Raw genomic sequence first — 25,162 nt, forward strand, 5'->3', positions numbered from 1 at the left:
GCCATGGGGGCTGCTGTTTAAGGGGCGTGGCCAATGCATTAGGCCACGCCTGTCGACAAAACTCATATCATGTGTCCAGGTCTGGACTATGAAGGAGCGTGTCAAGTTTCAGGCAGATTGAACCAAGTCTGTTTAAGTTAATGACAAATTACTGTGTTTTGGCAAAATGTCGACCTTCGCTGCGTCGCCGTGATACTAAACCAATGCCAGACTGATGTTAAAGTGATGCTAAACTAATGCTAAATATACAGTACAGGCCAAAAGTTTGGACACACCTTCTCATTCAATGTGTTTTCTTTATTTTCATGACTATTTACATTGTAGATTCTCACTGAAGGCATCAAAACTATGAATGAACACGTGGAGTTATGTACTTAACAAAAAAAGGTGAAATAACTGAAAACATGTTTTATATTCTAGTTTCTTCAAAATAGCCACCCTTTGCTCTGATTACTGCTTTGCACACTCTTGGCATTCTCTCCATGAGCTTCAAGAGGTAGTCACCTGAAATGGTTTTCCAACAGTCTTGAAGGAGTTCCCAGAGGTGTTTAGCACTTGTTGGCCCCTTTGCCTTCACTCTGCGGTCCAGCTCACCCCAAACCATCTCGATTGGGTTCAGGTCCGGTGACTGTGGAGGCCAGGTCATCTGCCGCAGCACTCCATCACTCTCCTTCTTGGTCAAATAGCCCTTACACAGCCTGGAGGTGTGTTTGGGGTCATTGTCCTGTTGAAAAATAAATGATCGTCCAACTAAACGCAAACCGGATGGGATGGCATGTCGCTGCAGGATGCTGTGGTAGCCATGCTGGTTCAGTGTGCCTTCAATTTTGAATAAATCCCCAACAGTGTCACCAGCAAAACACCCCACACCATCACACCTCCTCCTCCATGCTTCACAGTGGGAACCAGGCATGTGGAATCCATCCGTTCACCTTTTCTGCGTCTCACAAAGACACGGCGGTTGGAACCAAAGATCTCAAATTTGGACTCATCAGACCAAAGCACAGATTTCCACTGGTCTAATGTCCATTCCTTGTGTTTCTTGGCCCAAACAAATCTCTTCTGCTTGTTGCCTCTCCTTAGCAGTGGTTTCCTAGCAGCTATTTGACCATGAAGGCCTGATTCACGCAGTCTCCTCTTAACAGTTGTTCTAGAGATGGGTCTGCTGCTAGAACTCTGTGTGGCATTCATCTGCTCTCTGATCTGAGCTGCTGTTAACTTGCGATTTCTGAGGCTGGTGACTCGGATGAACTTATCCTCAGAAGCAGAAGTGACTCTTGGTCTTCCTTTCCTGGGTCGGTCCTCATGTGTGCCAGTTTCGTTGTAGCGCTTGATGGTTTTTGCGACTCCACTTGGGGACACATTTAAAGTTTTTGCAATTTTCCGGACTGACCTTCATTTCTTAAAGTAATGATGGCCACTCGTTTTTCTTTAGTTAGCTGATTGGTTCTTGCCATAATATGAATTTTAACAGTTGTCCAATAGGGCTGTCGGCTGTGTATTAACCTGACTTCTGCACAACACAACTGATGGTCCCAACCCCATTGATAAAGCAAGAAATTCCACTAATTAACCCTGATAAGGCACACCTGTGAAGTGGAAACCATTTCAGGTGACTACCTGTTGAAGCTCATGGAGAGAATGCCAAGAGTGTGCAAAGCAGTAATCAGAGCAAAGGGTGGCTATTTTGAAGAAACTAGAATATAAAACATGTTTTCAGTTATTTCACCTTTTTTTGTTAAGTACATAACTCCACATGTGTTCATTCATAGTTTTGATGCCTTCAGTGAGAATCTACAATGTAAATAGTCATGAAAATAAAGAAAACGCATTGAATGAGAAGGTGTGTCCAAACTTTTGGCCTGTACTGTATGTTAAACAAATTTAAATAAATATTAACTTAAGAGGCTGAAAGTTTGTTGGTGTTAACTAGCTGCAAACAGCTAACAGCTTACGTTACTAGCTGCTAATAGGCAACAGGTAATGGTATCTAGTTGTGGACAGCTAAAAGCTAACGTTAGCTAACTGCAAACAGCTAAAAGTTATTGTTAACTAGCTGCTGGCCGCTAAGGGTAACTAGCTGCTGACATCTTAATCCTAATGGTAACTACCCACTAACAGCTAAGGTCACCAACTGCTAACAAGCAACAGCTAACATAAACTTGTTCCAAACAGCTAATGTTAACTAGCTGCTAATAGCAAAAATCACCAACTGCCAACAGGCAACAGCTGAGATGTTAATTAGCTGCTGATAGCCAACAGCCAATGTTAATGAGCTGCTACCAGCTACTGGTAACTAGCTGCTAAAAGCTAATGTCATCAACTGCTAACAGGCAACAGCTAACATTAACTTGTTGCAAACAGCTAATGTTAACACGCTGCTGTCCGCTAACTAGCTGTTCACAGCCAACAGCTTAAGTTAACTAGCTGCTAACAGCTAACATCAACTAGCTGCTGACAACTAAAGTCACCAACTGCTGACAGGTAACATCAGTTCGCCTGCCCTGCAGGAGTGCTGTGTTTACATGGCAACTCGCGCAAGACTAGCTGATGGCTAGTGGTGGTGCTAGTTCTCAAGTCTCGTGCGAGTTGCCATGTAAACACAGCACTCCTGCAGTCTAACTGACCACGGTGAGAAATTATGCTATTAAAGTGGAGTAAATTACGTCTTTTCAAGTCAGTTTGCGTGCCGCGGCTTCAGGGTACTTGGATTACGACGGACGAGCCGTTCTCATGTGTTTGAAATGCATTAGCGGAGTTTTATTACATTTCAAAATGTGGGTTCCGTGCACTTAAAGTGTAGCTGTTATCCTCTGATACCCCGAACGAGTTTTGTGGATTAAAAAACTACACTGGACTTCTTGTCAGCATGAGGGTCACTAAGTGCTGTCTGTATTTTCATTCTAAAGTGGCCATTTCCTAACGCTGAGGACGGCTATGAGCTGAAACACGTCCGTTCAACTGCTGCTGTTCAATCCACTATATTAAAAGTATTATACTTACTAGTGAGTGCTGTCGGGTTTTTCTGCTTTGCTGTAATTTTTGGACCAGCACCCAATTACACTTTGAGACTTCTGAGTGAGCACGCCAAGTTTGCTGAAGACTTATCTCCACACACAACAGTACTAGCCAGCCGGCAGTGACCTATCCAAGATGGCGGCGAAGCTGAGGCACAGTAGCCACAGCAATGAGTCATCTGTGATTGTGGCCCAATTCCAATCCGATCCCTTACAGACTCACTGACTTAGAGGCGCGCTCATGTGAAGTGTGTGAGTGTGTGACGGCTGTCCCATTGTCAAATCGTCAAGTCAGTGAGTCAGTGAGTGAGCCCTTTATGCCCTCTTACTTTTTTTTTTTTTAAACTTTTATTAAAGAGATTTCACACACACATACCAATCAAACATACATCACAATACAATATATCCAGTTATAAAGTGCTACCAGAGCTAAAGTGCATATTTCACATTAAGCAAGGGGTTCAGCTCAGTCTGGAGGTTCTAAATCAAGCAGGTTCCAGGGGAGGTTCTGAGCCCTGTCCAAAGTTCTCCTCCTTCTGAGGTCTGTCAGAACTTGCTTAACAATCATGTCACTATCAATAACAGTCTGTTTAATGATCATGACACATCTGGTCTTCCACAGTTTGACACATACGATGCTGATGATCAACTGGAACAGTTCTTTTTTCTTTGGAGGCATCGTGTCTTCCAGGAGACCGTACATGACACAGTTAAAGTTCAGATCAAAAACTAGGCCATGGCCCTGCAGGACAGACCAAACAGCCTGGGCCCTGTAACAGTCCATTAAGAGATGTTGCTGCGTTTCATCTTCATCGCAATAAATCATGGGACATTGTTTGGTTGTAACATAGCAACTCCATGAAACGACAGCTCTAACAGGAAGTCTGCCTACGGACATGAGCCAGCGGACATCTCTAAGATTCCCTGAGTGCTTTTTATTGTTTAATAATTTAATTATATTTATTGATTCGTTTTCTGGGACATTTTTATATTTAATAATTCCACCATATTTATAATTATTTATTTTATTAAATATTGTTTTACTTGAGTCACTCGTCCAGTTTATTTGTAAGTTAATATAATCAGTTACGAAATCAGCATAGATTAATTTATAATAAGGGCCTTGTCTCGCCCTGCCATATTTTTTGTCCCAATTTTTAGTGTTTCCAACCCAGAGAGCTCGTCTAGAGATACCAGCTGACACATTTTTAATAAAGGCAACAATTAATCGAATACTTAAGTCAACAGCACCCAGACCACCATGTTCTCTGCCTTTAAATAAAAGGTCACGTTTTGTGACCTCTCTCGTTGTACCCCAGACCAAGTTTACACACTGTTTATTTAGTTTTCTAACCATGGTGGGGGGAGGAGGAAAGATGTTTGCTAGGAATAGGAGTTTGGATAGTATATGCGTTTTAATAATGTTGATTCTTGATTTATAATTAGTGTTTTTATTTTGCCACTTTTTGACTTCTTGTTGTACTATAGTCAGTTTATCATTCCAGTTATGTTCACTACAGTTATTGTTACAAAAAGTTATACCAAGTATTTTAATTTCTTGTTTTATTTGAATATTTAAGTCAGGTTTTTTTCCTTCAGATCCGATCCAAACTCCTCTTACTCTCCTCTATGCCCTCTTACCGTAGGTCAGCATCGATGCGGACTTACGGTAAGAAAATTACCCACAGTTCATAGCGTTGTGACGTCGAATACAGGGGTTGCCCTCGGAACACCGGAAGTGTTAAAAAAAAAAAGTAAACAAATAAATACGGTTGGCAGATCTGTAAACGGTAACGATGTAGATATAAAATAGATATCACTATATCACTGACAGCACTTTTGATGCTAGTTTAGAAAAAACATGCATATGGTAAAAACACAGTAAATTCATTATTCCAAACTTACCTCTGGCCCATTTTGCAACACAAGTGCTTGGATAAGGACTGACTGATCAGGGAGTCTCTCCCTCACACGCCTTGTGCGTGCTGACAATAACCGATAAATGATCAACAACATTTTGTAGAGAGGGGGATAAGTGCTGTCCCATTCCTGTTCGTAGCATCCGGAGCCCTTTCAGACTCTCACACTCAATCACTTACAGCTGACGTCAGTTAAGTCAGTGAGGGTTCAGGGCTCGAGTCTTCAGGGGCCGGATTGGAATTGGGCCAAAATGTATCTGTGGTCAGTCCTTAAAGAGGATTTTACTTTGAAATTTGTCCACCGGAAGTGATCGTCAACGTGTTTCCGGCCTCAACACCGGGAGCAGTGAGCAGAGAGAAACCGTTAGTTGCATCAAATAACGGCAGAAACACCAATGACTTAGTTCGTTAATCAGAGATGGACCGACACCGGAAACAGCTGGAAGTGGTTTTAAAACCGGAAGCGAAGCCGCGAGGTGAAGGTTTGTTTCCTTTCTGCCACTCTGCTAATGGTGCTAAAGCTAACGTTAGCCTGTTAGCCACAGCTAGCTCCCGAAGCTAACGTGTTTTATCTTTACTGGTTTGAAAGAAGCTGGGACTGGGTTCCAGTTAGTGTGACGTCACACCGAGGGTACAGTGATCCTCCTGTCAGCTGGAGGATCAGCTACGACACACTGTTGTTGTTTAAGGCATCGGTTTAATATTTAATTTGATACGTATCACACACAATTCAGATGCTCCAAAACCAAAATGCACACATAAATAAAAATATTATTTATCATTATTACTAAAACCTACATAAATACAACATGCTAACGTTATTAGCACAAGCCCATGGCATTTTACATTGTATAAATTAGCCTAGCAGCTAGCGGAGCTTTCCTCTGCTCATATGAAGCCAGGATAAATCACACACAAGACTTAAAATGCTATTTTAGTGGAGGCTTTATTGTCTTCACAATTTATTGTTTCTTATCTGTGAAATTAAAGTAAATCAAAGCTTTGTTTCCACTAAATCCGTGTATGCTTTGTTCTTTCGTTTTTCTGTTTTAAAACCAGAACTGAAAAACAAGAAAAAAGAACAACAGAAATCACTCGACATGTTTGGTTCTCCGCGAATGGATGGTTCCTGTCAGTGGGAATGTGTACAAGGAGTATTTTCTGTGGCCCGTGGTGGACTTTCCGACAAGAGGAAACATTCAGTGGTGGGTTAAAGCAGGGCGAGGGTCGATGACAATTTATGATACAGCAGAACTGATGCTATTAGATCATACTGTATTTAGAGTCATCATCGAGTCAGCAGAAGACCCACCCTGGTTCTCTGCACGCGAGTGTGCACGTGTGTGTGTGTGTGCGTGAGAGAGAGAGAGACTGACAGGACAGTAAAACAAACGAGATTGTTTTTCTGATTTGGTTTTGAAACGGAAAAACGAAAGAACGAAGGGTACACGGATTCCACTGAGGGAAATGGTTTCAGCTTACAGAGACAGACAGGAGGTCTGCGTCACTGTGACGTGTAGTTACATTTCTGGGGAGGTGCACGTCAGGCTACACTGTAGGGTACAGCCAGTAAACAGAAACAAGAAGACGAAGAAAAACCTTACTCAGACTGGTCGAGAAGAAGCAGCGACAACACACAACTCTACTAACGGCCTGTGATTGAGTCGACTTCTTTATGGAACAGTTCAGTAGGTTAAAATCCACCAGCCAAATTCAGCCGCGGGTGCTAATTTCCAACCCTGGCAGCTGGCACTGGGTGAGAGGCAGGGTTCACCCTGGACAGGTCACCAGACTATCACAGGACTGACACATAGAGACAGACAACCATTCACACTCACATTCACACCTACGGACAATTTAGAGTCACCAATTAACCTGCATGTCTTTGGACTGTGGGAGGAAGCTGGAGCACCTGGAGGAAACCCACACTGACACGGGGAGAACATGTCAGAGCACCTGGAGGAAACCCACGCTGACACAGGGAGAACATGTGGGAGCACCTGGAGGAAACCCACGCTGACACAGAAAGAACATGTCAGAGCACCTGGAGGAAACTCACACTGACACAGAGAGAACATGTCAGAGCACCTGGAGGAAACCCACGCTGACACAGGTAGAACATGTCGGAGCACTGGAGGAAATCCACGCTGACACAGAAAGAACATGTCGGAGCACCTGGAGGAAACCCACGCTGACACAGAGAGAACATGTCAGAGCACCTGGAGGAAACCCACGCTGACACAGGTAGAACATGTCGGAGCACTGGAGGAAATCCACGCTGACACAGAAAGAACATGTCAGAGCACCTGGAGGAAACCCACGCTGACACAGAAAGAACATGTCAGAGCACTGGAGGAAACCCACGCTGACACAGGGAGAACATGTCAGAGCACCTGGAGGAAACCCACGCTGACACAGGGAGAACATGTCAGAGCACCTGGAGGAAACCCACGCTGACACAGGGAGAACATGTCGGAGCACCAGGAGGAAACCCACACTGACACAGGGAGAACATGTCAGAGCACCTGGAGGAAACCCACGCTGACACAGGGAGAACATGTCGGAGCACTGGAGGAAACCCACGCTGACACAGAAAGAACATGTCAGAGCACCTGGAGGAAACCCACGCTGACACAGAAAGAACATGTCAGAGCACTGGAGGAAACCCACGCTGACACAGGGAGAACATGTCGGAGCACCTGGAGGAAACCCATGCTGACACAGGGAGAACAAGTCAGAGCACTTGGAGGAAACCCACGCTGACACGGGGAGAACATGTCGGAGCACCTGGAGGAAACCCACGCTGACACGGGGAGAACATGTCGGAGCACCTGGAGGAAACCCACGCTGACACGGGGAGAACATGTCGGAGCACCAGGAGGAAACGCACGCTGACACGGGGAGAACATGTCAGAGCACCAGGAGGAAACCCACGCTGACACGGGGAGAACATGTCAGAGCCCCTGGAGGAAACCCACGCTGACACAGGGAGAACATGTCGGAGCACCTGGAGGAAACCCACGCTGACACGGGGAGAAGATGTCGGAGCACCTGGAGGAAACCCACGCTGACACGGGGAGAAGATGTCGGAGCACCTGGAGGAAACCCACGCTGACACGGGGAGAAGATGTCGGAGCACCTGGAGGAAACCCACGCTGACACGGGGAGAAGATGTCGGAGCACCTGGAGGAAACCCACGCTGACACGGGGAAAACATGTCGGAGCACCTGGAGGAAACCCACGCTGACACGGGGAGAAGATGTCGGAGCACCTGGAGGAAACCCACGCTGACACGGGGAGAAGATGTCGGAGCACCAGGAGGAAACGCACGCTGACACGGGGAGAACATGTCAGAGCATCAGGAGGAAACCCACGCTGACACAGGGAGAACATGCAAACTTCACACAGAGGGGCTCCCCCACCCTGGGTTTTAACTAGGACCCCTCTTGATGTGAGGAGACAGTGCTAACCACTACACCACCGTGCCACCCATATCACTTTAATTCATTCATTTCCGAAAACTATTCCGAAATCTCTAAGTAATGTGTTATATTACTTTAGTCCTACTAAATCTCTAAATTTTACTGTCACCACCAACACTGTTTGGACACACTTTGTCGCTTCATATACCATCTTACCGACTTTCAGGTCTTAATTTGTGACTTTTTTTCTCCTAAAATTACGAGTTTAATCTCGACTTTATTCTAGTAATGTAAGATTAATTTTTGACAACAAACACCCTTTGTAACAAAGTAACTTCAGTTTTCATATAAATGTAGTGCAGTAAAGAGTACAGTATTTCTCTCAGATGTCGTGGAGTAGAAAGGAGCAGAAAGTGGAAATTATCAAGGCACAAGTCCCACAAAGTTTTATTCAAGTAGAGCACTTTAATAAATGTTCTTTTTTCTTTTAACGTCTGTGTGTTTGTGTCTCAGTTTTACCCTCAGACTTCCAGGAAGTGATGGTGGGTGCAGGCATCCAGCAGCTGTTGGTGGTTAAAGAAGAGGTTCCCCCTGAGCAGCAGGAGTGGAGCTCCAGTGTGGACCAGGAGGACCCAGAGCCCCCACACATTAAAGAGGAAGAGGAGGAACTGTGGAGCAGTCAGGAGGGAGAGCAGCTTCAAGGGCTGGAGGAGGCTGATATCACCAAGTTCACATTCACTCCTGTCCCTGTGAAGAGTGAAGATGATGAAGAGAAACCTCAGTCTGAGGGACACCACTGTGGAGGACCAGGACCAGACAGGAACTCACATCCAGAGCCAGATTTAGAACCAGATACTGAGGATGAGAAGCCTGACGATTCTTTAGTAGCTGAAGTACGACTGGTGTCCGGAGACTCTTCTGAAGCTGAGACTGATGACAGTGATGATTGGACGGAGACCAGAGAACCTCAGTCAGGTTCAAACTCTCTGAAAAACGATAACGTCCCTGTCTGTGATTCTAGACGTAGCGCTGTTGAGAAACCGTTGATCTGCTCCGTTTGTGGTAAAACCTTTAAACGAAAACGAGACCTGGAGGATCACATGAGAACTCACACGGGAGAAAAACCCTTCAGCTGCTCAGAGTGTGGGAAACGATTTGGCTTCAAGTCCCAAATAAAGGAACACATGAGAACGCACACGGGAGAGAAACCGTTCAGTTGCTTGGACTGCGGGAAAAGCTTTGGCTGCAAGGCGAACCTGAAGCGACATGTCATCACGCACACGGGGGAGAAAAACTTCAGCTGCTCAGTGTGTCAGAAGTCGTTCACGGAGAGTGGGAGTTTACAGAAACACCTGAGGATCCACACCGGAGAGAAACCGTTCAGCTGCTCCGTTTGCGGGAAAAGTTTTATACAAAATGAAGTTCTGAAGACGCACATGAGAACTCACACAGGAGAGAAACCCTTCAGCTGCTCAGTTTGTGGGAAATGTTTCATGCACAAGGCAAGTCTGACGAGTCACATGGGGCATCACGCCGGGGGCAAACGATTCAGCTGTGGCGTCTGTAACCGCAGGTTCACCTGGCTTTATCAGCTCAGGAATCATCAGTTCTTCTCATGTCAGACATCACAGGACAGCAAAGAGGCAGAGCCTCCAGCCAGGAAGTCAGATCCAGATTTACAACTTGATGACAAGACTGGAGACTCTTTAGTTGCTGAAATTGAAGTCAGTATTGATGACTGGAAGGAGACCGGAGAACAGTCAGGTTTAAACTCTCTGAGAAGTGATGAAGTTTGTAACACTCGCTCTGAATGTGGTTGAACGGTCTAACGTTGCAGGTTTCACAATAATTCAGTAAACTGCTTTCATTCACATCTACGAAACTTTTTTGGCACATGTAACTCTCCAAAATGTACAAAAAAGCCTCGTGGAGCTATACCCTAAACCCAACAGAAAGTCGGCCATTTTGAATTTTATGTTGAATTTTTGTGCATTTTTGGCCACTTCCATGGGCTGCACTTTAACAAACTCCTCCTGCAGATTTGATCCGATTGGTTTCAAATGTTGTGTGTATGTATGCATCAAACTTCCATGTTTTGCCACACAAACAGGAAGTGGTTTGTAACTGTAGAATACACGATCCAATCTGCCCCAGGAAATTGGTTGAATTTGCATTAATTGTGAACGCAACATCGTGAATTCCTGGTGGGACGCTCCAGGAGCGAGTCACTCCCCATAGACCCCTATGTTAAAATGTAGAAATGAACATGTTTACAGCCTGATACAAAAACTGTTTTGGTCTCTATGGATAATTTCAACGTTCAGGACAACTGTACAGGCCTGATTTTAAACAAAATCACATCCAATTAAAAGAGAGGAAATGATTATTACTTTGTTAATTTGGATTGTTTTTAAAGAGAACATTTTAAAACAAAAAAATGTGGGTTTGGAAGGCATGTTGTCTTTTAAAAGTGCCAAATTTACACCATTTTTCACAACCAGGAATTGTCAAATCAAAAAGATTAATTCAAAAAAGATTTTTAAAGAAAATGATTTTACATGAATTTTGGAGGGCATGCTTTTTTAAAAAGCATTAAAATGACACTATTAATCACAGTGAGAAACTGTAAATTAATATTTATTTTGGGGTGGGAAAAAATTTTTTTAAAGAAAATGTGGGTTTGGAAGGCATGTTTTCTTTAAAACTCGCCAAAATTACATCATTTATAATAGTTACATTGTAAAATGAAAAAATAGATTTTTTTTCTTTTTTTTATTGATTTATTTTTATTTATTTATTTTTTAAGAAAACATTTTTGCAGAAAAATGGAAAAAATTCCACCATTTATCACAGCCAGAAACTGTGACAACAGAAATTATCACTGGATTTCAAAATCCCAATGGTCCTTGGACACATCATGTGTGGATGATGCTTCATTCGGAAAATCTGAGCAGGTTTTTAAAGAAAACAAGTGGAGGGCATTTTTTCTTTAAAATTTTCCAAAATTACACCATTTATTATAGCCAGAAACTGTAAATTAACAAAAAAAGTTTTCAATTATTAATTTCTATTCTAAATTTAACAAAAGAAAAAAACACCGATGTTGGGGTTTTATTACAGAAAATATTTTTAAAGAAAATGTGGGTTTGGAGGGCATGTTATTGTCACAGTCATTATTATACTGTTTATCCCAGCCAGAAACTAAAAACAGAAATTACTGTTGAATTTTGAAACTTTTGACGGTGCTTGGACACAACGTGCAGACGAAGCTTCATTAAGGGAAAAAAAATGATCTGAGCTTAAAAATAGTGATATATCATCAAAATCGCTTTATTTTATGTCTGATTCAAAATTTGCCCAAAAATAAACCTTTGGCATGACAAGAGTGGAAAACTGAGGCTTTTTTCATCTTCAGCTTTTAACTTTCAAGCATCAAAGCGTGAGTATTAAAAATCTAATAACTTGTTACATACACTTGTGGGTGCCTTCCTCAGCTACCTTAGCAGGTAGCTATAGCCATTGGCCAGGAGCAGATGTCATCAGGTGGTGCACAAACTTCACTGAGTGTTTCGGCCCTCAACCACACAGGGAGAGTCACACCACAGCCACCCTCCTCTGATAAATACAGATCGGTCCCTTATTTGCACCTTGTGTCTGTAATCTGGACTTTTATTTTGAAGGAGAGCAGCTGAGCTGCCCCGGAAGCTCTACTCTTTCCTGTGGCTAACTTGACAGTGTTTGAACAAGATGGCGTCGAGCAGAAACGTCTGTTAGCAGAGTGTCTTTGTTGTGTTTTTAAAGTGTGAAGATGTGTAAAGTCCAAATGCTGAGAGCGTTGGTGAAGCAGCGACTAACTGCGGCTGCTGAAGAGATATTTGGGCTGTTTGAAAGAACGATAGCAGAGTACGAGGAGCAACTTTGTCGCTCAAAAGAGGAGAACGAGCGACAACGGAAACTACTGGACGCTGTTTACAACCCTCAGCTCAGGTTACACAGAGCAGGTTAGTGTCTTCTTCTTCTGTGGTTATAAACACACAGCAGGTTAGTGTCTTCTTCTGTGGTTATAAACACAGAGCAGGTTAGTGTCTTCTTCTTCTGTGGTTATAAACACACAGCAGGTTAGTGTCTTCTTCTTCTGTGGTTATAAACACAGCAGGTTAGTGTCTTCTTCTGCGGTTATAAACACAGCAGGTTAGTGTCTTCTTCTGTGGTTATAAACACAGAGCAGGTTAGTGTCTTCTTCTGTGGTTATAAACACACAGCAGGTTAGTGTCTTCTTCTTCTGTGGTTATAAACACACAGCAGGTTAGTGTCTTCTTCTGTGGTTATAAACACAGCAGGTTAGTGTCTTCTTCTTCTGTGGTTATAAACACACAGCAGGTTAGTGTCTTCTTCTGTGGTTATAAACACAGAGCAGGTTAGTGTCTTCTTCTTCTGTGGTTATAAACACAGAGCAGGTTAGTGTCTTCTTCTTCTGTGGTTATAAACACACAGCAGGTTAGTGTCTTCTTCTTCTGTGGTTATAAACACAGAGCAGGTTAGTGTCTTCTTCTGTGGTTATAAACACAGCAGGTTAGTGTCTTCTTCTTCTGTGGTTATAAACACACAGCAGGTTAGTGTCTTCTTCTGTGGTTATAAACACAGCAGGTTAGTGTCTTCTTCTGTGGTTATAAACACACAGCAGGTTAGTGTCTTCTTCTGTGGTTATAAACACAGAGCAGGTTAGTGTCTTCTTCTTCTGTGGTTATAAACACACAGCAGGTTAGTGTCTTCTTCTTCTGTGGTTATAAACACAGAGCAGGTTAGTGTCTTCTTCTTCTGTGGTTATAAACACAGCAGGTTAGTGTCTTCTTCTTCTGTGGTTATAAACACACAGCAGGTTAGTGTCTTCTTCTGTGGTTATAAACACACAGCAGGTTAGTGTCTTCTTCTGTGGTTATGAACACACAGCAGGTTAGTGTCTTCTTCTTCTGTGGTTATAAACACACAGCAGGTTAGTGTCTTCTTCTTCTGTGGTTATAAACACACAGCAGGTTAGTGTCTTCTTCTGTGGTTATAAACACAGAGCAGGTTAGTGTCTTCTTCTTCTGTGGTTATAAACACACAGCAGGTTAGTGTCTTCTTCTGTGGTTATAAACACACATCAGGTTAGTGTCTTCTTCTTCTGTGGTTGTAAACACACAGCAGGTTAGTGTCTTCTTCTGTGGTTATAAACGCACACCAGGTTAGTGTCTTCTTCTGTGGTTATAAACACACAGCAGGTTCGTGTCTTCTTCTTCTGTGGTTATAAACACAGAGCAGGTTAGTGTCTTCTTCTTCTGTGGTCATAAACACACAGCAGGTTAGTGTCTTCTTCTTCTGTGGTTATAAACACACAGCAGGTTCGTGTCTTCTTCTTCTGTGGTTATAAACACACAGCAGGTTAGTGTCTTCTTCTTCTGTGGTTATAAACACAGAGCAGGTTAGTGTCTTCTTCTGTGGTTATAAACACAGAGCAGGTTAGTGTCTTCTTCTTCTGTGGTTATAAACACACAGCAGGTTAGTGTCTTCTTCTGTGGTTATAAACACAGAGCAGGTTAGTGTCTTCTTCTGTGGTTATAAACACAGAGCAGGTTAGTGTCTTCTTCTTCTGTGGTCATAAACACACAGCAGGTCTGTTACCAACACTGCCTCTTCTTCTTCTTCTCTGTTCAGCCACAATTAAACATAGCAAAACGTCGGAGCAGTGAACATGCTGTTTTGTTATGCTGGCGCAACATCTTCATGGTGGCTGTACTCAGTTCACTTTAAAGATGCTTTATTTTCATATTTTTTATGGATGCAATTTATATATTTTATTTTAGTAGATACTGCAGCTGCCTGTAAAGGTGGTAGATAAAGGATTCATACTTCCTGGTCAGTAGGTGTCGCACTCACACTCGCTCCACTCTTCAATTCTACAGGTTGCCAGGTTAATAAACGACAGACTCTGGAGACAGCGATGTCAAGTGAAGAGTCTTTTGTGCTATAGTAATTAAAAAATAATAATAATAAATCGTGAATCCTCTCTTGTGCGCCCTGTGACACACTGTAACAGTCTCTGGATCCTTTGTGGTGGTGGACACACAGATTCCCTGATTCAACAACGTCCTGTATACACACAAAAACACCAAAGTGTTCTTGATATTAACACAGCAAATATCTTCCTCTGTTATAATTTCCCACCAACAATGATAATAATAATAATGCTAATAATAATAATAATAGCATGATAGTTCGGTTGTACTAGATATTAGATATATTCAGTACATTTACTTTTTTACGACACTATTTGACAACTCTACAACCAGAACAATCGCAGTCCCAAAAACGCCGTTTCTAGAGAACTTGCTAAAATATCTGCAATTAACCATTATCCTTACTTTTTCTTAACATACTTCATCTAGGTGTAGTGTCATTACTAGTTCACCTTTACTAGATATTAGATATATTCAGCAGATATATCCTTTTATGACTCTGCTGCGTTAGTTAGCACATGTTACCAACGATCAAAAGCTAGAATTTGCGACAGATAGGGCTGGGACAACACCATACCTCTGCAGCTATCACAATCTGGCAACCCTGTTTTTGGACATTTGATGTTTTTTGGACATTTTATTATCAATTTTTTGGACATTGTAATTATATTTTTTTGGTCATTTTATCAACATTTTTTTGGACATTGTTTTAACATTTTATCAAACAATTCAATATTATTTTTCTGACATTTCATTAACTTTTTTTTTAGATTGTATTAATATTTTTCAGACTTTTTATGAACATTTTCTGGACAATTATAGTAACAATTATATTTAGTATTATTTTATCAACATTTTTTTTACTTAAAAATTGGACATTTTTGGACATTTTAACAACATTTTTCAGACAGTTTTTTAACATCTTGTTGGACAATTTAATATTATTTCTCAGACATTTCATCAACATCTTTCAGACATTTAAATAAAGTTTTTAGGACACAGGAAACCAGTAGATATAGTCTGTATCATCATGAATACAGAAGGAGAGATTCAGTGAAAGACCCCTTAATGATTGGTCAGAATTTCCATGTGGGAAAAATCCAGGAAGTAAAGCAAACGTTGAAGAAGAGTACACTTGCAAGATAAATGTGACACTTTCTAATGTCACAATGGAGGGACAACTACGCAGGTTGATTTTAGCGCTGCTCATCGTGGACTATATTGCTGTCATTGTTCATTTTAGTCAAAGCATACAGTTTGAAAACGAGGCAAACGCGGCTCCAACTAGAAAACAATGTTTTCATGCATTGGATGTGCTGAATGTGCATATTAATGATCCTCTAAAAAATTATCAAAATGTCAGAAAAATATTAATACAGTGCCCAACAAAATCTTTTAGAAATGTCCGAAAAAATGTTAACATTTATGAAAAACATTATAAAAAAAAAGTAAGACAAAATGTTAATGAAATGTCTGTAAAAAAAAAAATAACTTAAATAGTAAAAAAAAATAAAAGATAAAATGTTTAAAAAATAATATGAATTTGTTTGATAAAATTCTGAAATAATGTTGACATAATGTGCCAAAATCATAAAAAAAAGATGTCCCAAAAAATGTATATAAAATGTCCAAAAAAACTGAAACGTCCAAAAAAATGTTGATAAAATACCTGAATGTAGAAATAATATTATAACAATGCCCAAACAAACGGTAATAAAATGTCCGAAAAATATTTAAAACTTAAAAAAAATGTTGATAAAAATGCTGAAAAATCTAATACAATATGTAGGATAACAAATAAAAGATTTTTCTCGGGTTCAGCCCACTTGACATGCGGCTGTGTTGTGCTATGGCCTATTCAAGTGATGGCATTTACATTATTTACATGACAACGCCTGAACGCAGCACAGGCTCCGCTCCATTGAATGTGTGTACAGTGCCGTGCTGCAGGTTCAGGCCAGGCTCGTTATGATTGGGTCAGGTTTGGTCAAGAAATGCGGCCCGACCCGCTGTGTGTGTGTGTGTGTGTGTGTGTGTGTGTGTGTGTGTGTGTGTGTGTGTGTCAGGGCAGAACTCTGCTGGTGTGATACAGAGAGCTGAGGAAATCGTCATATCCAAGGTGTCTTTGAATTTGGTAAGGTAAAACAACCATGCATACCTCGTTGAATAACTGTGTGTTTCTGAACTAAAGGATAACTTTTTGTAGAAAATAAGTGAAATCTTAGGATAATTGTGAAGGCGCAATCGTATAGAGACAGAAATGACATGCCATCATGTAAATAAGATAAATAATAAAAGGCTATTTAGTTTGTTTAATAAAAGGACAAGGTATAGACCTGTTCTATAGGAAAGGTAACCTTAACTTACTTCTGTTGTGATCTGGAGCTATACAGAAAATACAATTAAATAAAATCAACTTGACATTTAAGGGGGGGTGCCGTTTTTGATAGTATGTCTGAAAAATAATGTTAAATTGACCAATAACATGTCAGAACATTATTACAATTTGTTGTTGAATTTGCTGAAAGAAATGTTGATAAAATGACTGAGAAGTATTATTGCAATGCCCAAAACAATATTAAAGAAATGTATGAAAACGATTTGAAAAGTCCAAAAAAATTTGATAAAATGTCAGAAAAATATTATTAAAATGTCTGAAAAGATGTGTATTATTGAATATTAATAGTGTCTGAAAAATGTTAAAAAATGTTTTTAAAAAGTTTAAAATGTCTGAAAAACATTATGTAAGTGTCTGAAAAAATGTTAATGAAATGTCAGAATTTCAGTCCAAAAATATGTTGATAAAATGTTTAAAAAATGTGCCTGTGGATATTCTCATTTATCCAGGTCATAGTTATCTCAAGGCAATTGAATCAAACGCAACAGGACTTGGTTCTGTCTTCCAAGACGTTTCACCTCTTATCCAAGAGGCTTCATCAGTTCATGCTTGTGTGCCTAGTCTGGTTTAAAAATATATATATTGTTGATATAATATCCAAAAAAAATGTCAGAAAAAAATGTTGATTAAAATGTCAGAAAAATATTAATACAATGTCTGAAAAATGAAATGTAAGAATTTCAGTCCAAAAATATGTTGATAAAAGGTCTAAAAAACATTATCAAAATGTCTCAAAACTTTCTTTTTAAAGTCCAAAAAATATTGATAAAATGTCAAATGAAATTTTATGTGTCCAATAAATTGTTAAAACATGTAGAATGTAGTAGATAATATTGAATTGTGAGATCAATTTTTTTAAAAAATTTTGAAAAACTTTATGAAATAACCAATACTTTTTTTTTTTTAAAGTCCAAAAAATGTTGATAAAATATCACAAAAAAATAAATAAATATGTGCATGAAATCATAGTTCAATTTGTTTCCTGTTTCCTGTTTGGTGCAGAGGTCCAGCAGCAGCTGTTGGTGGTTAAAGAAGAGGTTCCCCCTGAGCAGCAGGAGTGGAGCTCCAGTGTGGACCAGGAGGACCCAGAGCCCCCACACATTAAAGAGGAAGAGGAGGAACTGTGGAGCAGTCAGGAGGGAGAGCAGCTTCAAGGGCTGGAGGAGGCTGATATCACCAAGTTCACATTCACTCCTGTCCCTGTGAAGAGTGAAGATGATGAAGAGAAACCTCAGTCTGAGGGACACCACTGTGGAGGACCAGGACCAGTGCCTGGAGACTCTGATCCAGATTTAGAACCAGATACTGAGGACAAGAAGTCAGATGATTCTTTAGTCGCTGAGATTGAAGTCAGTATTGATGACTGGAAGGAGACCAGAGAACCTCAAAACGATGATGTCTCTGTCAGCGATTTGAAAAGTAGCGCTGGTGAAAAACCATTCAGCTGCTCTGACTGCGGGAAAAGATTTGGTAAAAAAGCAAGTCTGAGGAAACACATGAGCATTCACACAGGAGAAACTTTCAGCTGCTCAGTTTGTGACAAGACATTCCCCCGCAAGGACTACTTAGTTTATCACATGCGCAGCCACACAGGAGAGAAACCGTACAGCTGCTCTGTCTGTAAGAAAGATTTCACCCAGAGTGGAAATTTACACGAACACATGAGAATCCACACGGGAGAGAAACCGTTTGGCTGCTCTGTGTGTGGCAAAGAATTCACCGGAAGCGCAAATCTGAGGAAACACATCAGAACACACACAGGAGAGAAACCGTTCAGCTGCTCCCTCTGTGAGAAATCTTTTGCCCAAAGTGGGAATTTACAACTGCACATGAGAGTCCACACAGGAGAGAAACCCTTCAGCTGCTCCGTTTGCGGGAAAGGATTTATCGGAAGTGGGAATCTGAGCAATCACATGAGAGTCCACACGGGAGAGAAACCATTCGGCTGCTCAGTGTGCGGGAAAGAGTTCATTGATAGTAGAAATCTGGGGAAACACATGAGGATTCACACGGGGGAGAAACCATTCAGCTGCTCTGTCTGTGCGAAGTCTTTTTCACAGAGTGGTAACTTACAGCTGCACATGAGGATTCACACTGGAGAGAAACCGTTCAACTGCTCAATATGCGGGAAGGAATTCACAGGAAGTGGGAATTTGAGGAAACACATGAAAACGCATAAGGGAGAGAAACCTGTCGTCTGCTCCGTGTGTGGAGATACTTTAAATGACGATGTTGAAAGTCATGAGTGTGCTTTGAAAAGCAGCGGCAGCAAAACTGCGGGTTCGGATGAAACTCTTGAGCCACAGACAGTTGAAACCGCTCTGGACGTGTTTGAAATGAGATCATCAGAGTAAGAAAGTTGTTTTTCTTCTACTGTGAACAAACAGCGTTCAGTGTTGGTTGTTGGTTGACTCTGTGCATGAAGGCAAAAAGAGAAAAAGGTGAATGATAGGAGCAATTTATGCAGATGAAGTAAATGTAAATACACAATTGGACACACATTTCCAATGGACACAACTGCAATGACACAACATACACAAATTATTTTTCCAAGAAAATGCCTATCAATGTCTGAAAAATCATGTTTAAATTTTTAAAAAGTTGGTAAATTGTCCAAAGAACAAAGTCCCAAGAAATGTTGATGAAAATAATATTATATTAAATTGTCCCATGAAGTGTTTTAAAAAAAAACATTTCCAAAAACAAAGTAAATTTAAAAAAAACTGTTGATAAAATATTCAGAACACATTATTAAAATTTCAGAAAAATGTTAATAGAATAACCAAACAGTTTTCAAAAGTAAAACAAAAGATAATATTAAATTGTCCAATAACATATGAAAAAAATGTCTGAAAAAAATGATGAATAGTGCAATTTCACGTCAAATGCTTATTTGCAAAAATTGAAAAATCTAAACTTCAGCAACAGATTCATATTGTGATAGTCAATCTGCATTGGATCCTCCAGGAACATATGACACCTTTTTGTATCTTTTTGGCACTCACTTTCATGCTCGTTTGATGGGAGTTAATCACGCGTATCAACCAAGTCAACATAAAATATTCTAACGTTCAAACTTGCGCGAGTAACATGATATGAATTTTCGCACAAGACGCATAGTGGTTATTTTCATATTTTTCTAGTGTATTCCTTAAAGTCCATATTTTGTTTCGTTCGTAACCTAATGTTCTCAAGCTACGGCTTTTTTATGCCTCCCTGTGCTGGCGATAGCCGTGGCCGTAGGAATTATTTTTTCGGATTGTCCGTGCCTACGTATGACTGTCCTATGCTTGTGAATGCGATATCTCAAGAACACTGTGAGGAAATTTGTTCAGTTCGGCACAAACGTTCACATAGACTCAAGGATGAACTGATTAGATTTTGGTGGTCATATGTCAAAGGTCAAGGTCACTGTGACCTTACGTCCATCTCATTGTTATAAACACAATCTCTCAAGAACACTGTGAGGGAATTTCTTCAAATTTGACACAAACGTCCACTTTGAATGAAGACTAAACTGACTAAATTTTGTGGTTGAAGGTCAAGGTAACTCTGACCTTGTGTCTATCTCATTCGTGTGAATGTGGTCAAGGGAATTTCTTCAATTTGGCACAAATGTCCACTTTGACTCAACAATGAACTGACTAGTTTTTGCTGAATAGATCAAAGGTCAAGGTCTTTGTGACCTTGTCTGCCTCATTCTTGTGAACGTGATATCTCAAGAACACCTTTGAGGGAATTTCTTCAATTAGACACAAATGTCCACTTGGACTGAGGAACAGATTGTTAATTTCTTGCTTTAAACATTATTTGTACTGTTTTAAATCGAACCAAATCCCAGAATTTTAATGATATGACTTTGAAACAGTGTGCTCATGTGCTTCCTATGTCTAACATTATAAGATCTGGTAAGATGAGCGACAGTAAATGACATGTAGTGATTTATGGTCCAGTTTGTGTCTTGATTTTCCCCTAACTGTGATGCTCCTAATGTCTGACATTATGTACGATCCTAATGGCTTTTTTTGTAATGTATATATTTTGTAATATGTATATAAATTGCTATTGTAGGTGTTACCCTCAGACCTCCACACAGTAATTAAGAGATATAGTGATTTATGGTCCAGTATGCGTCTTGATTAAATGTGACTTATTTGAGGTTTTCAGCTGATTTCGTGATCCATTATCACTCCCATAAATTTGTTTTTACACATTTATCTATATTGACATCATCTTAAGTTGCACTTGCATAGCAATATTTCAGTTTCCAAATTTAGTGACAGTTTGTTTTTGTCAAATCGTCTTTTCAGTTTATTATTTCTGTTGTGATCTTCATAGAAGCATAAAATATTTTCAGTGTTTCCTGATTTATTAAACAGCATTTATGTTTTTTTTGTACAGAAGACGAGTTGGTTGAATCAAAAAAGCAGTGAGTGTTTCCCAAACTTAAATGACTTAATAAAGAGCTGCTGGGTCCATGTCATTGATTCAACAGTCCATTGGTTCGACATCCCATTAGTCCGACTGTCCGCGGTGCTGAACGGCTCGCGGCGGGCATATGGTGCGCCGCGACCGGCTTAAGGCAGAGCAGGCTCACAGCTTATGTGTTTGTCACTTTCTTTTTCATTTTAATCCACACCATGATCTTTTCCTGACCCTAACCAAGTGGTTTTTGTGCCTAACCCTAACCAGACCTTAACCACAGGGCAACGTGATGATTTCGGAACGGACTTCGGAACAATGAGTTTAATATGGTCAGAACAATGAGTTTAATATGGTCGGAACAATGGGATGTTGAACCAATGGGCAGTTCCCGAGCTGCTTCATTCACTCCATATATGTCTCTGTTTTTCTCTGATCACACCATAGTGTGCCACAACATGAAGGACATTTGAACACATCCTTTAACGACATCTCCGTGACATCTGACCAGTAGATTCCCTGAGTGGTGGGAAAAGGGGGAGGCATGTTTAAACTGTGTGGATGGACTTATGTTTCTTAGTTTGGCTTAAGGGGAGGGATATACAACTTGAAATGGTTTCATGTCTTCTTTGTTTTATTTATAATAAAATCAGCAAACTTTTTTTTAGAAAAAAATTCGCCAAACCCACCAACAGGTTTGGGGGGCATGTTTTCTTAGAATAGTTTTGGCTTTTTTTTTTCTTTGAAATGTTTTTCTGAGTTTCTCTCGCCAATTTTGTGTGTTTCTTTAATTCTATTTATTTGTTTGTCTAATAGATTGGCGGCTTTTTAAAAATATTTTTGTTTAAAGCTATAGTGCGTAACTTCTACAGGTCCGTAAATGTCCGTTTCACCCAAGCCACTACTAGAGGAGATGACACAATGCTGATTAAGCCAATCGGCTCCTCTAACATATCACAGTATTTTTCAATATATATCATTTTTAGTTTGCGTGTAGACCGGCGACATTCCTGCGCTGGCGCACAGGAAATGCATCCTCACAACAAGAAGGGAGGGGGAGGAAGAGCGGAGAGTGTCACAGCAAGAGGTAGAACGCAGGTAGAAAGTGAAAGCAACATGGCGGAGTAGCGGTCGAGACACGGTTCAGAAGTGAATCCTACCACAAAGAAAAAGCGTGGATGTTCGGCTGAAGGTCTGTTAGCAAAGAAGGAAAGTGACCGACGGAGAAGGCAAACAAGGAATTGTATTGGCGTCGCTTTTCCTCGGTGGAGAGCCCTGAAGGAAGGGCTGAGGGCAGACACAGATGTTGCCTTGCTGCTGTTGTAAACCAAGTGACTTGGTTTATAATTATATTATGAGTAGTATGTGTTGCTGTTACATGTACTGGACCTAGTACTTTATTATTTTCTTGGAAATGGTGCTATGAACGTAATGTAATGTTAGTAGCCTGGTGTTCACCACGTTGTGTAGCATTGTGTACATGGTGTGTAGCGAGTGTTGCTCTGTGTACATGATGTGTGGCAACTGGCCAGTGTTACTCTGTACACGGTGTGTGGCGAGTGTTACTCTGTGTACATGGAAGTGCCGCCGGCTTATGAGTTGTAATAACGCATTATCCGCTGGGAGGCGACAGAAGTTACGCACTATAGCTTTAAGTTTTTCTTATAAAAAATGTTTGCTTAAGTTTTTCTTGTTTAAGAAATGTTGCTGTTTATTTCTCTGTGTATATATTTTGGTGACTTTTTTTTTCTTTAAAAATGTTTTCTTATTTTTTTAATTTGCATCATTATATTTTTTTTGTTAAATCATTTTTAATTTTGTGTTGTTTAAAATATTTTGGTGACTTTTTTTCTTTAAAGTTTTTTCTTTAAAAATTTGGTGTTTATTTTTAAAAAGAAAACACCCCCTCTTAACCCAAGGCATGACGCCTTTAAACATTTTAGCTGATTTTTTTTGTTTTTCCTTCCAAAGAAATTTTTGGTTGATTTTTTGTTTTCTTAAAAAATGCAGATGTATTTTTTTATTTTTGCAATTTTCTAAAAATTCTTTTTTTTGGCTTTTTTTTTTTTTTTTTTTAAATGTGACTAAAAATTGCCAAAATTACCCCGTTTATCACAGCCACTGGAACCTGTTCTGAAATTTGTAACTCATTTTGATTTTGAGTTCTTATTAAAACTGAGCTACAGTGTAAACTCCAGGCTAACGCCACATGATGATTATAAGATGGTGGTTTTATTTTCACAGGATCTCAGTCAGAGTAAACTAATGGTACAGCATCAGTTCTGTTACTCGACAGACAGAAGTGTTTGTAAATAAAGGATAATGCGTTGACTGTCTGAATGGTTGTGGAAATGTTTTTCTTGGTCCTTGAAGAAAGAGTGCGGACAGAAGATTTTGTCTGTCTTTGTCTCTTCAGGTTTGGGAACCCTGAAACTTTCACACACTCTTCCAGGTTCAAGTCTTTGTGATTCAGTTTGTGGACGGTGGCATTAGTTTGATTTATTGATCATTAGTTTGATTTATCGCTGAGAGGAGTTGCTCTGTTGGGAACCAGGAAGAGTTTTCAAACTTCAGCACGATGTTGAATCATGAGGTCATAAATAAAATCTTATCACAATGAGGAGGAGGAGGAGGAGGTGCATGAGGATGAGGAGGAGGAGGAGGAGAAGGAGGCGGCGGCGGCGGCTGGTGTTTGTACAGCAAGGAGGAAGGGAGGGAGGATGACAAAATAATGAGAGAGGGAAGCGAGGGAAGGAAAGAGTCTGATACTTATGTTTGGATTTAGTATTCGTCCTCTGTTTCTCTGTTTCAGTGAACTCTTGTCTCTGATTGGTCGACGAGCAACAAACAAGACTCTGAGAAAAGTTTAATCAACGTTGTGTTTTTCAGCAGAGGACATTTCTCCTTCGTCCTCTCGTCGGCCTGAAGAGGCCTCAAGGCTCTCGAGTGTTTGTGAGAGGAAAACCTGCATCAATCAGGTTAGTCAAACACACCGAGTCCTTTTATCAAGGGGAGAGCGTCAGCGTCTTCACGTCTAATAACACGTTTAAAAACAGTGAAATGAGCTAAGATCCAAACAGCAGGTCTACAGTAAAAACAGAGTTGGATGAATCAAAATGTAATAAAACATAAGTACATCTCCGAAAAGCACTTAGCTGAGGGGCCCAGGAGTCGTCAGTGACACCTGGAAATCTACTCTAAACGCAACAGGTAGCTGGTGTAAAGAAGCCTGGATCAGTGCAATGTGGTGTCAGCGTTCCCACAGTCATGGAAAACCTGGGAAAGTCATGGAATTTTACAACAGGCCTGGAAAGCTCACAGAATTAGTAAAAATCATTTAAAAATTAATGTCATTCAAAGTTTTGGAAAATTAATGGGATTAGAAAAAAAAATATTGAAAGTCTCAGAAAAGTCACGAAACTAGGAAAAATTTACTTTGAAAAAGAGTAAAAATTATTAAAGGTCTTAGAAAAGTTGTAAAGATTGTTCAAAAAAAAAAAAACATCCAAAAACTTTGGGAAATGTTCCTCAGATTTGGAAAAATAATGGAATAAGTAAAAGTCATTCAAACTTTTGGAAAAATCAGTAAAAAAAAAATAGGAAAACATGGAATTAGTAAAAAAATTAAAGTTTTGGAAAAGCTGTAGTGTTTTATATATATGTGTGTATGTATGTATGTATGAATATGTCATGGAATTTTACTAAAAATCCTTTTTTTTCATTTAGAAAAACTCCTTAGTTTAGGAAAAGTCGTGGAATTTAGTTGTGTGTAATGAAAGTGCCACAGTAATCTTCCAGGGATAACCTTCCACAACAGCGCATTCATTCTCTGTAGCTGACGATGTGACGTAGCTCTTAAACGTGTTGATGTGTGACAACATTTCGTTTACCATCACGTATGTTTTGTCATTTTCTATCTGTTCATCTTTGACAGCAAGTTGAAATTATGTTTGAACAGAGTTTGAATATGATCAAAAAACATCAAATA

General features: G+C 40.2%; 1 protein-coding gene across 4 annotated transcripts; it reads left to right on the forward strand.

Annotated features, from left to right (window-relative positions):
• Positions 1-5,254: 5,254 nt before the first annotated feature.
• Positions 5,255-23,450, forward strand: LOC125904878 (gastrula zinc finger protein XlCGF57.1-like). Of its 4 annotated transcripts, none has more exons than XM_049602579.1 (3): positions 5,255-5,418; positions 8,872-9,860; positions 18,312-23,450. In XM_049602579.1, exons 1-3 carry the CDS (start codon positions 5,355-5,357, stop codon positions 19,104-19,106), a joined length of 1,848 nt encoding a protein of 615 aa, XP_049458536.1. In that variant the 5' UTR covers positions 5,255-5,354; the 3' UTR covers positions 19,107-23,450. The 4 variants fall into 4 exon arrangements, with proteins under 4 accessions (XP_049458536.1, XP_049458534.1, XP_049458535.1 ...); XM_049602577.1 differs by lacking the exon at positions 18,312-23,450 and adding an exon at positions 17,755-18,082; XM_049602578.1 differs by lacking the exon at positions 18,312-23,450 and adding an exon at positions 17,755-18,082 and having other exon boundaries at positions 5,255-5,412.
• Positions 23,451-25,162: the final 1,712 nt, after the last annotated feature.

Source organism: Epinephelus fuscoguttatus, linkage group LG17 (assembly GCF_011397635.1).
Source record: "Epinephelus fuscoguttatus linkage group LG17, E.fuscoguttatus.final_Chr_v1".
NCBI lineage: Eukaryota > Metazoa > Chordata > Actinopteri > Perciformes > Serranidae > Epinephelus > Epinephelus fuscoguttatus.

Excerpts from the sequence above, each read along its gene's own strand:
- LOC125904878 (XM_049602579.1), top strand. The coding sequence starts at position 5,355 with ATGGACCGACACCGGAAACAGCTGGAAGTGGTTTTAAAACCGGAAGCG. Across the intron at positions 5,419-8,871 it reads AGCGAAGCCGCGAGGTGAAG|TTTTACCCTCAGACTTCCAG; the intron begins GTTTGTTTCCTT and ends TTTGTGTCTCAG. Across the intron at positions 9,861-18,311 it reads GGAAATGTTTCATGCACAAG|GACTACTTAGTTTATCACAT; the intron begins GCAAGTCTGACG and ends TTCCCCCGCAAG.